Raw genomic sequence first — 12,079 nt, 5'->3', positions numbered from 1 at the left:
GCAGCAGCCCAGAGGGGAGCACAGCCGGGGTGGCTGGGGGCCGGGTGATGCTGGGGGGTGCCAGGGAGGGGCTCGAGGCTGGGTGATGCGGGGTGATCTCGGGGTTGAGTGATGCTATAGGGTACCGGGTTGGGCTCGGGGTGCTGCCGGGGCCGGGCTGCCCGTGCCGGGGGGGGGCTGCAAGGACGGGCAGTGGGGCCGGAGAGGGCGAGAGGCGGGGATGCTCAGACAGCCGGGAGGGGCCGGGGCGGGCGGCGGAGCGCTCTCACCATGACATCAGCGCTGCGCGGCCCCGGGGGAGCGGGTGGGGGGCGGGAGCCGGCTCGGTAGCGGTGCGGGGCGCTGAGCGGCGCCGGAACGGGAACGTTCGGCTCGGCCGGGGCGGCGGGGCATGATCCCCGAGCCCAAGTATGATCGCTTTCGAGACGAGCCGCTGAGGGCCGCGGCCCGGCCACGCCATCCTCCGGCCGCCCCGATGCCGGCTCCGGCACCCGCGCATCCCGGTGCGGCCCCGGGGCTGGCACAGCCGTGCCCCGCTGCGAGCGAGGAGCCGGAGGCGGGTACCACGTTCTGCATGCTGCTGCCTCGGATGCCCCAATGGAAGTTCCCCGGTCCCGGTGGTTTCCTCAGCCGAAGCCCTTCGGGTTCCAGCAAGGAGCTCTCCTCGCCGGCCAAAGCGGGAGGAGCCGTGGAGTCCGGGGGGGCTACGTCCAGCCTGGCCGCCGTGCTCGGAGCCTGCGAGCCGGGTTGCTCGGCTCCGTGCTCGCTGCAGGTGATGAGCCGGCTGCGCGGAGGGGCCGGGGCTGCCAGGAAAGCGGCGAGGGTGGAAGGAGCCCGACCGGCCGGGGATGAGTGGAATCGCAAGGGCAGCTTCATCAACAAGCCGGCCCAGGGCTGGCTGCATCCCGACGAGCGGGTGCTGGGTCCTGGCGTCTCCTACATCGTCAGGGTAAGTGCTGCCAGCCCCGCTCCTCTCTGCTTGGTGCGGGTAGGTGTGAAGCCCCAAGCCCGCAGCTGGAAGCTCCCTCTGCTCACCCATCCCTGTGACACGGTCCCAGACTCTTGAAGGACTGGGCATGACTCCTCTGTCCTGGGATGGGCAACGTGGGGAGCCCCTGTAGCCAAGCAGTGCTGTGCTCTCATGGCGTGCATCCCTGGGCCTGGATGCTGCATGGTGGGAGCCCATTGCACAGCATCACCTGGGTCTCCATCCTCAGTGCAAGGGCAACAGAAATGGTCAGTGGGCCCAGAGGCCGCTGGCCTTGCTCTGGACCAACCCACCCCCGCACAGTGCTCAGAGCCTCGGTTTTCCCCATCCACATGTTCATCTCTGTGGGTACGGGATGCTGGCTGCCATCCACTGCTACACAGAGGAGCCCTTGTCACCGACACCTGCCTCCTCTCCATCACCTGCATTGGGGCTGGTGATATTCCTTGAGGTTTCTCTGACCTCCCCTCCCATCCTGCAGTACATGGGATGCATCGAGGTGCTGCGCTCCATGAGATCCCTCGACTTCAACACGCGGACACAGGTCACCAGGTAAGACCTGCAGAGATTGAGGTCGGTGCTGAGGTTGGGAGGAACTGTAGGGGCCACTCCATATGCTTAGACAGAGGCAGCAATGCAGTGATGGGCATCGGATCAATGGGTGGAAAGAGGAGAAGGGAGGTGGCCCCGGTGGGGATGACGTACCACCAGCCCTGTGACCCTGGGGGAGGCTGGGGGACATTGCGGCTGCTTGGGGATGATACTCCCAGAGCTACAGGAAGGGGAAGCAGCCAGGAAACAGCTGGGATCTGCAATGGTAATGCTGTGGGACTTGGGGCTTGCAGAGAAGCCATCAACAGACTGTACGAGGCAGTGCCGGGTGTGAAGGGCATCTGGAAGAAAAAGGTGAGTTTCCACCTGAGCCCATTCCCTCTCTGCTTTCTTAGGGTTGGGGTTATGGTTGATCCCAGTGCAGAGCCTGGGGTGTTGGGCACTCTGTGTCTTCCCCACCCCATAAAGGCTCTTTGGAAGGGCAACATCACCCCTGTGCTCCTGTCCCCCATCAGGCTCCCAGCAAAGCCCTTTTCTCCATCCTTGGGAAGAGCAACCTCCGCTTTGCAGGCATGAGCATCGCTGTCAACATCTCCATTGATGGCCTGAACCTCATGATCCCTACCACGCGCCAGGTGAGAGCCAGGCATCCCAACCCTCTGCCTCCAACCTTATCTCTGAGCTGGGTGTTGATGGCCTCCCCATGCCCTGCAGATCATCGCCAACCACCACATGCAGTCCATCTCCTTTGCCTCCGGTGGGGACATGGTGAGGCTCTCACGTCCCAGCCCTGCACTCAAGGAGTGGGGACGTGGGGCTGCCCATCCCATGGTGGGGCCAGACTGAGCCAGAATTCAGGGACAGCCCAGTCCTTGGGGCTGGAGCAGTCAGGGCTGAGTCTGGTACTGGCAGCCTCAGCCCCGCTCTACACACAGCAGCAGGACATGAGCCCCAAACACCCTCTGTGTCCCCAGGACACCACGGACTATGTCGCCTACGTCGCCAAGGACCCCATCAACCAGAGAGGTGATGCTGATTCCCGGGGCATGGAGAAGGGATGAGTTGGGCTGGAGGAGGGCACCTCTTGGTGGGGTGTGAGGGGCAGCTGGGGGCTCTTTGGGGGGCTGCTGTGAGCCTGGGGGAGGGTTCAAGTCCATTCACCTGCCTGTTTGCAGCCTGCCACATCCTGGAGTGCTGCGATGGGCTGGCACAGAGCGTCATCAACACGGTGGGACAGGCCTTTGAGCTGCGCTTCAAGCAATACCTGCACAGCCCACCCAAGGCTGTTGTACCCCCAGACAGGTAGGGCTGGGGTCCCTCCATTCTTTCTTGTGCCTTGTCCTTGCTTGGAGTGGGGCTGTGTCTCCAGCTGCCCCTGCTGTGTTCTGCACAAGGGTGCTGGGGATGGAGGAGTCAGCGTGGGGGGAGGATGATGAGGTGGCCGAGCACGATTACTACAACAGCATCCCAGGCAAGGAGCCACCCCCAGGGGGGCTGATCGACTCCCGTCTCCAGCACAGTGCATTCCCTGGCCGTATACGTGTTCAGCCCTCTCACCAGGTGAGCCCTGGAGCCACTGCTAACCCCACAGTGAAGACCCAGAGTCAGTCCCCCCTGTAGCCTTGCTGTCTCCTGTTCCCAGGGTGGATTAGCACTCAGACGAGAGCTGTCGAACCAACCAGGGCAGCCCTGGGACTCAGAGAACCAGGGTGGGTACACAGTGGGAAATATTGATGCTGGTGGCTTTGGGGTCCCCACAGGGGCTGTGGAGGGGACCCTGCTCCCAGCTGGCCCATGCAGGTGGTGATGCCCAGTCCCCACAGGCCAGTCCTGCGATGGGTATCTGCAGGCAGACGGGCACCCCCTGGTGCCACGGGACTACGAGGAGCACATGTATGTGAACACACAGAGCCTGGAATCAGATGCCACTCACGCAGCACCAGAGGAAAGCCCCAAAAAGGACCTTTTTGACATGAGTAAGGTGATGGGCTGGGGTTGTGGGGTGTGCTGTGCTCCGATCTGCCCAGTCCTATGCTCCAGAGCAGTGATGTTCCCCATCTGGTCCCTATAGGGCCTTTTGAAGATGCCCTGAAGCTCCACAAGTGCATTGCTGGGAGCAACGTCAGTCCCCCCATCGAGGACCAGTGGCCGAGTCCCCCCACAAGGAAGGCTCCCATAGCCCCCACTGAGGAGCAGTTGAGACGGGAGCCGTGGTACCACGGGAAGATGAGCCGACGGGACGCCGAGAAGCTCCTGCAGATGGATGGGGACTTCCTGGTGAGGGACAGCATCACCAACCCAGGGCAGTATGTTCTGACAGGCATGCACAGCGGGCAGCCCAAGCACCTACTGCTGGTGGATCCCGAGGGAGTGGTAAGGGCAGGTTGAAGGGGCTGGGGGGACTGGATAGCTGCTGGGAGCTTCAGGGTTGCTATGCCCCCACCTCAGGTGAGGACCAAGGATGTGCTCTTTGAGAGCATCAGCCACCTCATCAGCCACCACCGGCAGAATGAGCAGCCCATCGTGGCCGCAGAGAGTGAGCTGCACCTCCGCCAGGTTGTCCAGAGGAAGCAGTGATGCCAGGGGGTACGTGAGCCCCCACCCCACTCCCCTGGCACCTTAGGCAAAGCCAGGGCTCCTCTGCACTCCCCTCCTCTGTTAGTGCCTGTCTTCTGGAGACAGTCAAAGGGCCCCAGGGTCAGCATCCCTGTCCCACACCCCAGCAGGGCCTCATGGTCCCCAACCCTATAGGGCTGTGCTGTCCCTCTCTTGTCCCCACACCCACACTGCCTTCTCTCCATTGTCCACGTGGGGCCCCTTGCCCAGAATGACACACAGATTATTCCATGTGCACTGGCAAAATGCTGCCTGGGATGAGGGATATCTGGGACAATGTGGGAATGTGCTGGGGGTGAAGCATCCTGTGCTGCCACTGGGGCTGTCCTGCACCCTCTGCCCTGGACACTGCTGTTCCCATACCCAGTGCTGCTGCTGCTGCATCCTTGCACAAGAGACATGGAGCCAAGGGGAGGGGGCAGTGGCAGGAGCATCATCCCAGGGCTCATAGGGTGGGATAGGTTGAGCAGCGTGCATGTGTACATGTGTGTGTGCATGTGCAAGTATGTGAGGGGCTGCTGGGGCTCCAGCCCCCACCCACTGAGCTGTGCCTCTCAGCCAGCACTACTGCTCAGGACCCAACTCCTGTCTCAGTCCTCACTCCCTGCAAGGACATTTGGGGCCCTCCCATCCATGGGGACTGCATCTCTGCTGGGGTTTTGCCTGGCAGGGCTGGGCACAAGCATCTCTCAGAGCTGGTGCTGCTGGGTTTTCCCATTGGTTGCAGATTGCCAGCTGCCTTCTATCCATAAGCTCACAGAGCCCCTGGAGCCCCACATGGCCCTGAAGAAGGGGCCAGGATGGAGTCTCTATGGGGATGACACAGGGCTGCTGTGAGCCTGCAAGACTGGGGCTGTCAAGGGGAGAAGCATCCCCAGCCCTGAGCCCCCACCCAGCTGGAGCATTGGAAGGTTTTTATGACATTCACCATCCCGTCTCTCGTCACTCGGCACGGGTTCATTGTTTCGATTACATTTCTAATTAAACCTGGAAATGAGTAAGTTCCCTGATGTTCATGCTGCCCTAGGCACGATGCTAAGCAGGGGAGAGAGCTGGAGGCTGCCAGCTTCTGTGCTCAGAAGTGCCAGCACAGAGCAGAGGTGGAGATGGGGACACAGAGGGTGCCAGGTTGACTTCTCCATCACCATCAACTCCTGGCTGGTCCCATTGGCATCTCCTACAGGCACACATCAGCTCTGAGCTCCAGCATCTCCTCCATGGGCCAGGCTGGCTGCAGCAGCCAGGATGCTGCCAAGGTGTCTGCTGCAGCCTTGTCTCATGCTATGGCCAGGCTGGCATCAGAGCTGTCATTCATCACCTGCTAATGACCACCGACAAGTGGCTGGGAGCTGGGAGCTGAGCCCATGCCTGATGCTGTGCTGCATGGCCAGGTGATAAAAAGGCATTTGCTGGAATTGGTAAAGGCAGGAAAAGCCCTTCCTGAGCCCAGAAGCTGCCAGATCACGGGCATGTAAGGCTTTCAGAGCTAACAGCAGGGCCAAGCATGGGCTGGGTACGGTGCAGTAGCAGTGAGTTCCAGGCAGGCTTTGAGTCCAATTCCAGCACTGACACCTGGGGGTCCCCATTAGGCACATTCTGCTTGCTGTGCCCAATGCTGGGCATGGGGGATGAGGATCACTCTGGGGTGGTCCCTCTGGGCAGGGTCAGCATTCCATAGGGCAAGATTTATCTGGATGACTCAATGAATATCATCACTGCCAAATAAAGCCCAGTAATGAATGTGTAATTTTCCATTGATAGTCAAATACCTACAGGGATGTAGCGCTTCCATCTCAGCTGCTATTTTTTGTCATGTAGTAATGTGTCTGCAAAAGATAATTGCACCATTCCCTCAACAGCAGAGGCAGGAAAAGGCAGCGAGAGCCCCTGCTTTCTTCACTGTTGGAGAACCAGCCTGTGCCTCGCACCAGCTGCTGCCTGAGATGCTGCAAGCCTGGTGGGGCTGGCACGTCATGTTTGAGGGTGTTTAGGCTCTTTGCATCTCATGTCCGTGCTGATTGATGCACCAGAAGCAGAGCATACAACCTTCCCCCCTCCCCTCCCAAGCCTCCCAGCCCCAGCACGCAGTTGTGGGGAGATGAGCTGAGAGCTGCGCAGCTCTTGAAAACAGCAAACAATTAAATCTGAGCCCTTTACCGAGTTAACTATGGACATGAATAATGCAATCAGAGCGTCAGTTTCCCAGGAGTGCTTGCATATGAAATTGAATTTCGGCCGGGCGGTGGGGAAGGAGGGCTCGATGCCGTGAGCTTCTGCCCCGGTGTGAGGGAAGGGAGGTGGGGAGGGGGGGGGGAGAGTTTTGCTTCCCATCCTCCAGCAGGTGGTAGCACGCTGTCGGCTCCGCATCTCCATCTATGCCATATCCCAGCCCTGTCGCCGTCCCCAGCTCCGCCGTGTCCCCACTCAGCGCTGCTGTGTTGTGCCCGTGCATTGCCGGATGCTGCGCACCCCCTGCACCCTCCAGCCCGACCCTTATCCATCTCTATGTCCCCTTCCTGGGGAAGGCACGGAGCCCTGAGAGCTGTTATCCCAACCCCATGACGACGTGGGAGGGAGACAGGAAAGGCAAAGCACCTCTTCAGCTCTGTGCGATGGTCTGCATCCTGTTTTGGAAGCACTGGGAACCTCGTTTTCTCCCAACCCTGCAAGCATTTGTTCCCTGATCGTCTCTATCTGTGGTCTGGCACCTCCCTCTGCATGCAGTGTCTGTGGCAACGCAGAGCTGGAGGTGAGCGCTGGTCCTGAGCCCAGCAAAGCTGGTTGGCAGCCCGAGCACAGCCTGCATCCCCAGTGTGTGTCCCTGCACAGTGAGCACAAGATCCCCCCTGCCTTCCCTTTGCTGCAGACCTCGAACTCCCTGTGGCTTTGCCCATCGCTCCAGCCCCGTTTCTGCCCCAGCACCGCAGCTCTGCTCCCCTCCGTGCTGCAGGGACTGCTGGTCCCAAACGGAGCATGCGGGTAGGGCTGGCCCCGCTCCAATGCTCTTTGTTATCTCCGGGGAACTCAAGCATTTCTGCTCCTTGTTTACCTCCCGTTGTACATGGGTGGAGGAAAGGTAAACACCAGCCTTTTGTTCAGCAGCTCCTTTTCCTTGATCCTCTTCCTCCTCTCCTTGTCTCCATCCACTTCCCTCCCCCCAAATGGAGTTCTGAACCCCAAGGCAATCCACAGCACTGCCATTCTCCTTCCCCAATGCTACCCAACAGAAACCCCAGCCCGATCCCCTCCCTTGGATGACCCTTCATGCTCCATTTGCTGGTCCCAATTGCTTCTCGCTGATCTGTCCTTGCAGTGGGAAACGGACTGCTGTGCTGAGCAACCCATTCCCAAGTGAAAGGCTGCAGTGAAAGTGAGCTGGATGCTGACCCTTGGTCTGTCTCTTGTCCTTCTATCAGCTCACAGTGTGGATACAAAGGGAACTGAGAACTCCCCCCCTTTTCATGGTGCCCTGATCCACATGGAATGAGCTCACCAAGCCAAGCTTTCACTTCTGGTTATTATACCCATCCCTGTGCTGCTGCTATGGGCTGTTTACGAGGGATTAATGGAACCCTCCCACCTCCTAACAGCATCTCTGGGGCAGGAGGAACCACTGCTGGCCCCCATCCTGCTTGGAGTAGCTCTGTCCCCAAGGCTGCCAGCCTGTCTGGAGCTCATCCTTCTGGTCTGAAGATCTCCTGCCCTCCCCGTGTGGGCTGCAGAGATGCTCCCTGGGTTCTGCTGATGATTTTGCCCCTGGTGTCCCCAGGACCACACGGGCCATACCCTACCCAGGCGTTAGAGAAATGTGTGACAAGTGGCATTGCCTTCCCCCACTCCTTCCATCCACAATATTAAACCACTTAATGCACTCAACGAGTCCTTGAGCTCTGAGCCGCCTTGGAGTGCTGTTGGCTTTGTTCAGCGCTTTGATGAGCTCGAGAGCTCGAAGGGGGGAAAGCAGCGGGTTGGCAGCGAGCTCCACTCCGTTCTCTTGCACTATTCCGGGCGGGAGGAAACGGGGGCCATCACGGGGCTGCCGTGTCCGATTCCACTCCACTCACAGTCCCACTTATGGCTACACGGCGGAGTGTCCCGGGACCGGTGGGGAGCGGGCAGCAGCATCCCACTCCCCTGGTTATAAAGGGTGATGGGGCAGAGCTGGGTCCCGACCCGACCCGTCCCGGTGCTCAGGGCTGCCCTGTGACCCCCCGGTAGCATCCCCCGGGGTTCCCGGTGCTGTGTGTGAAATGTAGGGGCGCAGCGCTCGGAGGATTACGGCGGCGGCGCGGCGGGGAGCGGCGGGGCCGTATAAAAGCGCGTCCGCTCCCGCCCGGGTCTGCGGCGGAGGCTCCGGTCCAGGTGCGGCAGCGGCTCCAGCAGCGGAAACGTCAGCTGCCCGGTGGGCGGCCCGGCCCGGCCCGGCCCGGTCCGGCACAGCTCTCCGTGCGTCACGGCCGCCCCGTCCCATCGCTCCCATCTCTCGGCTCCGGTGGCTCCGCCGTGCGCCGCGGGGTCCCGGGACGGCGGGTCCCGGTGACCGTCGGTGCAGACGGTTCCTTCCCGTTCCCTTCTCGGTGCTGGCGTGTCTCGGTCGCTACGTCCCGCGGCGCGGTCCCGTCCTTCCCCGTCCGTTCCCCCTGGGGCCGGAAGGTCCCGTTGCCCCGCAGCGCGGTCGGGTCCTTCCTCCCCTCCCTTTGGTGTCGTTCTCCCTCGGCGCGCCCCTTCCCTTCCCTTCCCCATCCCCGTTCCCGTCACCCGCGAGGTTTGCGGCTCCCGGTTCCCGGTGACAACGTTTCCGATCGTATCTCTTCCAGCCCTGCACCCGGAGGCAACATGTGGCTCTTGGAGCGGCTGCGCGGCATGGCGGAGAACAGCGGCTCACGGGGCTCGGGGCCCGACGATTCCCCGCGGGGCTCCCGCTATAGCAACGTCCTCACCCCCGATAAAATCCCCGACTTCTTCATCCCTCCCAAGCTGAGCGCTGCGCCCGCTGAGCCTGAGGGTACCGAGCCCACCGCACCGCCCGTCCTGGGTCCATCCGTCTCGGAGCAAGACCTGACCGAGCGTAAGACCCCACGCAGCCCCCGGCCTCCCAGCCGACCCCGTGCGAAGTCATCCGGCCGGCACATCATCCAGATCGAGAGCGCCGAGGACTGGACGGCTGAAGGAGGCTTCGGTACCAACGTGGACCCTCAGGCTCAGACAGCCATGTCTCTGCCCTACGTACCCAAAGCTCAGACCTCATACGGTTTCGCCACGCTGGTGGAGAGCCCCCACACCCGACGGAAGGAATCTCTATTCCACAGCGAGCACAGCAGCCTCTGCCCATCGCCGGTCACCTCTCCTAGTGCCCAACGCAGGGCAAAGCTCAACGGTGAGAGCAGAGCTCAGGCACCTGCCGACCTGGGGGCGGCCCTAATGCACCCCGGGCGTTATTTCAGCGGTGGTGAAAGCGATACGTGTTCCTCGGCCGAGTCCTCACCCTTCGGTTCACCCCTCCTCTCCCGTTCCGTCTCTCTGCTAAAGATCTTCAGCCAGGAGAGCCAGTCCAAGGTCATCAAGCTGAAACACTCGGTTGCTCGTAACAGCTCCCTGTCTACCGATGACAGCTCAGCCGACACCAGCCCCAGCGCTCAGCGTCGTTCCAGGAGCGCTCCGGCCGGGGGACAACCGACAGCGGGCACGGAGCTGCCGCAGGGTCGGCCCCGTGAGCACAGCCTGAGGCTCAGCCGGGGTGGTCGCCTCCGTCTGACTGCTGATTATGACCCTTCCAACGCCCGGCTCCGAGTGCAGCTCATCTGTGCTGAGGATCTGTACGATGCTCTGGTCGATGTTCGTGGCATCCACTGCTGCGTTTCGCTCTGTCTCAACCCTGGGAAGCTGCAGAAGCAGCGCAGCACCATCATCAAGAACAGCCGCAACCCTGTCTTCAATGAGGACTTCTTCTTCGATGGGCTGGGCCCCAGCCACGTCAGGAAGCTGTCCCTCAAGCTGAAGGTGGTCAACAAAGGCAGCAGCCTGAAGCGGGACACACTGCTGGGGGAGAAGGAGCTCCCTCTCAGCGCCCTGCTGTAGGACCAGCAGCCCTACAGGGAGCGTGCCCGTGGGGCTGGGGCACGGGAGGGCTTGGGTCAGCCCTGGCCCCTTTGAAGTAGGGCTTGGAAGGGTCCCCAAAGAAGGGCCAGGGCCGTGGCAGAGCTCAGGGATGCAGGGCCAGGTCCCCAGGAGCGGAGCTGCCGGATGCAGCCCTCCTGTGCCAGCATCTCCCTTCTGTTCCAGCTCCCTGCCTGGGGCTGCGGCTCCTGGAGCACAACAGGAGCCACCTGCCCCGTGTCCCCTTCGGATGGATGGATGTCAACCTGCTGGGCTCTTCCCTTTCTGGTTCCCATGGTCTCCAGCTGGCCAGCACAAAGGTTGGATGTGTGTAGAGCTCTGCAGCATTCTTATTGCCACCTCTCTCCAAGCCTTAGCTCCTGGAGTCAGATGATGGCATCGACCTTGGCTTTCATTTAAAAGTCAAGCTTTGTAGTCTTGGAAACAGCAGAGAAAATGCTGCAGAGGTGACCCAGGAACCTGGTTGGGGTCCCTGGGAGGTGGATCTGTGGCTGATTCACACCTGTGGTCTTTTTAAGTCCCTTCCTGGGACCCCATAGGGTGTGCAGGTCAGCTCTGCCTGCCACCCCACTGCCTCTGGGATGCCCTACTGTCCTGATCCCCTGGATACTGATCCCTCCCCCCCCACCATCCCCCATGGATAACAGCTGCAGGAACTTCAGAGGCATTTGGATTTACCCAAACCCAGATGGTTGCTAATAGGGGCTGCTACTGCTGCTGGGGGACACATGGCCACAGGGGTGAGCATGCACGCTGGGGCAACATCCCAGCAGAGCTCATGCAACAGGAGCAGCACCCCCTGCCTTCCCAAGTGCTGCACGGCATTGGGGATGGGTGGCACCAGAGCAGGCTGGGATCTGGGCTGCCCTCCCTAATTCTGTCCTCCCTGAGCACTCATGGGTGAGGGGCTCGGGAGCTTCTGCACCCCCCACCCACCCACCCATAGAGAGATACATGGCCCTGGGGTCACAAAACCCCCACAGCTGGTGGGACCCAGTCCCCAAACAGGGCTGTGTTGGCACATTGACTCCCAGCACTGCCCGGAGATACCAGAATGGGGGATATCCAAGGTTAGGTTATCCGCAGGTGGCTGAAACAGCCACTTTATTGTATTTTGGTGTGGTGTTACCTGCATGTTTTTTGTGATAAGGAGCAGAAATAGCATTGCTCCTCTCTGCCCCCTTCCAACACGTGTGGACACACGCACATGTGTCCCTCTGTGTCAACCTCTGTTGGTGGTGGTTGATGTTCCTTCCTTGTCCTTTGCAGCAGATGGCAGATTTCAGTGTTGGCTATTTATATCTGAGGCTGATCTTTCCCAGCGTGTTTTACTTCTGTCTGTAAATATGTTTCAGGTATACGAGGCATGGTTCTGGTTGCTGTTTGCATGTCGGGGTTTGGGGGGGGGGGGAACTGGGGGGTGATCGTGGCTGTTTGTTGAGCTTGTGGCTGAAAACAAACCGTGCAGGACGTGAGGAACAGACACATCCCTTTGCCACTGGGGATATCCAACCTGCTGCTCCCCATTGCTCTCCCCCAGGAACAACCAAGGGCTGCCCAACCTTGCTCTTCCTTCATCCCCTGGTATGAGGGGCAGGAGGACTCTGCTGGGCATAGGGGACACCCAGCTGGTGGCCAGGAGATGGGGGGAGGAGCAATGCAAAGGTTTCAGTGCTCACAAAGAGCTGGGGATGCCACAGCCCCCTTCACCCCCATGGTAGGGCTGTGCTGTGTGTCTTTAGGTTTTGGGATGGAGGGGGGTTAGGAGGATGAGAGCAGGGCTGGGAGCTGCTCTTTGTCTCCATA

The 12,079-nt window shown here is 60.8% G+C and overlaps 2 protein-coding genes across 5 annotated transcripts; both read left to right on the top strand.

Annotated features, from left to right (window-relative positions):
• Nucleotides 1–304: 304 nt before the first annotated feature.
• Nucleotides 305–5,157, top strand: SHC2 (SHC adaptor protein 2). 3 transcript variants are annotated; one of them, XM_015886782.2, is made up of 13 exons: nt 307–949; nt 1,470–1,540; nt 1,834–1,894; nt 2,056–2,175; nt 2,255–2,308; nt 2,515–2,566; nt 2,716–2,842; nt 2,935–3,100; nt 3,183–3,249; nt 3,364–3,516; nt 3,612–3,913; nt 3,989–4,126; nt 4,884–5,157. In XM_015886782.2, the coding sequence occupies exons 1-12, from the start codon at nt 392–394 to the stop codon at nt 4,115–4,117; spliced, it is 1,860 nt and encodes a 619-aa protein (XP_015742268.1). In that variant the 5' UTR covers nt 307–391; the 3' UTR covers nt 4,118–4,126; nt 4,884–5,157. The 3 variants fall into 3 exon arrangements, with proteins under 3 accessions (XP_015742269.1, XP_015742268.1, XP_015742267.1); XM_015886781.2 differs by having other exon boundaries at nt 308–949; nt 3,989–5,157; XM_015886783.2 differs by lacking the exons at nt 3,989–4,126; nt 4,884–5,157 and having other exon boundaries at nt 305–949; nt 3,364–3,521; nt 3,612–3,752.
• A 3,346-nt stretch (nt 5,158–8,503) lies between these two features.
• On the top strand, nt 8,504–11,664 carry C2CD4C (C2 calcium dependent domain containing 4C). 2 transcript variants are annotated; one of them, XM_032440958.1, is made up of 2 exons: nt 8,504–8,558; nt 8,974–11,664. In XM_032440958.1, exon 2 carries the CDS (start codon nt 8,993–8,995, stop codon nt 10,232–10,234), a length of 1,242 nt encoding a protein of 413 aa, XP_032296849.1. In that variant the 5' UTR covers nt 8,504–8,558; nt 8,974–8,992; the 3' UTR covers nt 10,235–11,664. The 2 variants fall into 2 exon arrangements, with proteins under 2 accessions (XP_032296849.1, XP_015742125.1); XM_015886639.2 differs by having other exon boundaries at nt 8,512–8,602.
• The last annotated feature ends 415 nt before the right edge of the window (nt 11,665–12,079 follow it).

This window comes from Coturnix japonica, chromosome 28 (genome assembly GCF_001577835.2).
Source record: "Coturnix japonica isolate 7356 chromosome 28, Coturnix japonica 2.1, whole genome shotgun sequence".
NCBI classification, from domain to species: domain Eukaryota; kingdom Metazoa; phylum Chordata; class Aves; order Galliformes; family Phasianidae; genus Coturnix; species Coturnix japonica.
Note: the sequence above shows the minus strand (reverse complement) of the source record. Positions and strands in the feature narration are given on the sequence as shown.

Excerpts from the sequence above, each read along its gene's own strand:
- SHC2 (XM_015886782.2), top strand. The coding sequence starts at position 392 with ATGATCCCCGAGCCCAAGTATGATCGCTTTCGAGACGAGCCGCTGAGG. Across the intron at positions 2,176-2,254 it reads TGATCCCTACCACGCGCCAG|ATCATCGCCAACCACCACAT; the intron begins GTGAGAGCCAGG and ends CATGCCCTGCAG. Across the intron at positions 3,250-3,363 it reads CTGGGACTCAGAGAACCAGG|GCCAGTCCTGCGATGGGTAT; the intron begins GTGGGTACACAG and ends CAGTCCCCACAG.
- C2CD4C (XM_032440958.1), top strand. The coding sequence starts at position 8,993 with ATGTGGCTCTTGGAGCGGCTGCGCGGCATGGCGGAGAACAGCGGCTCA.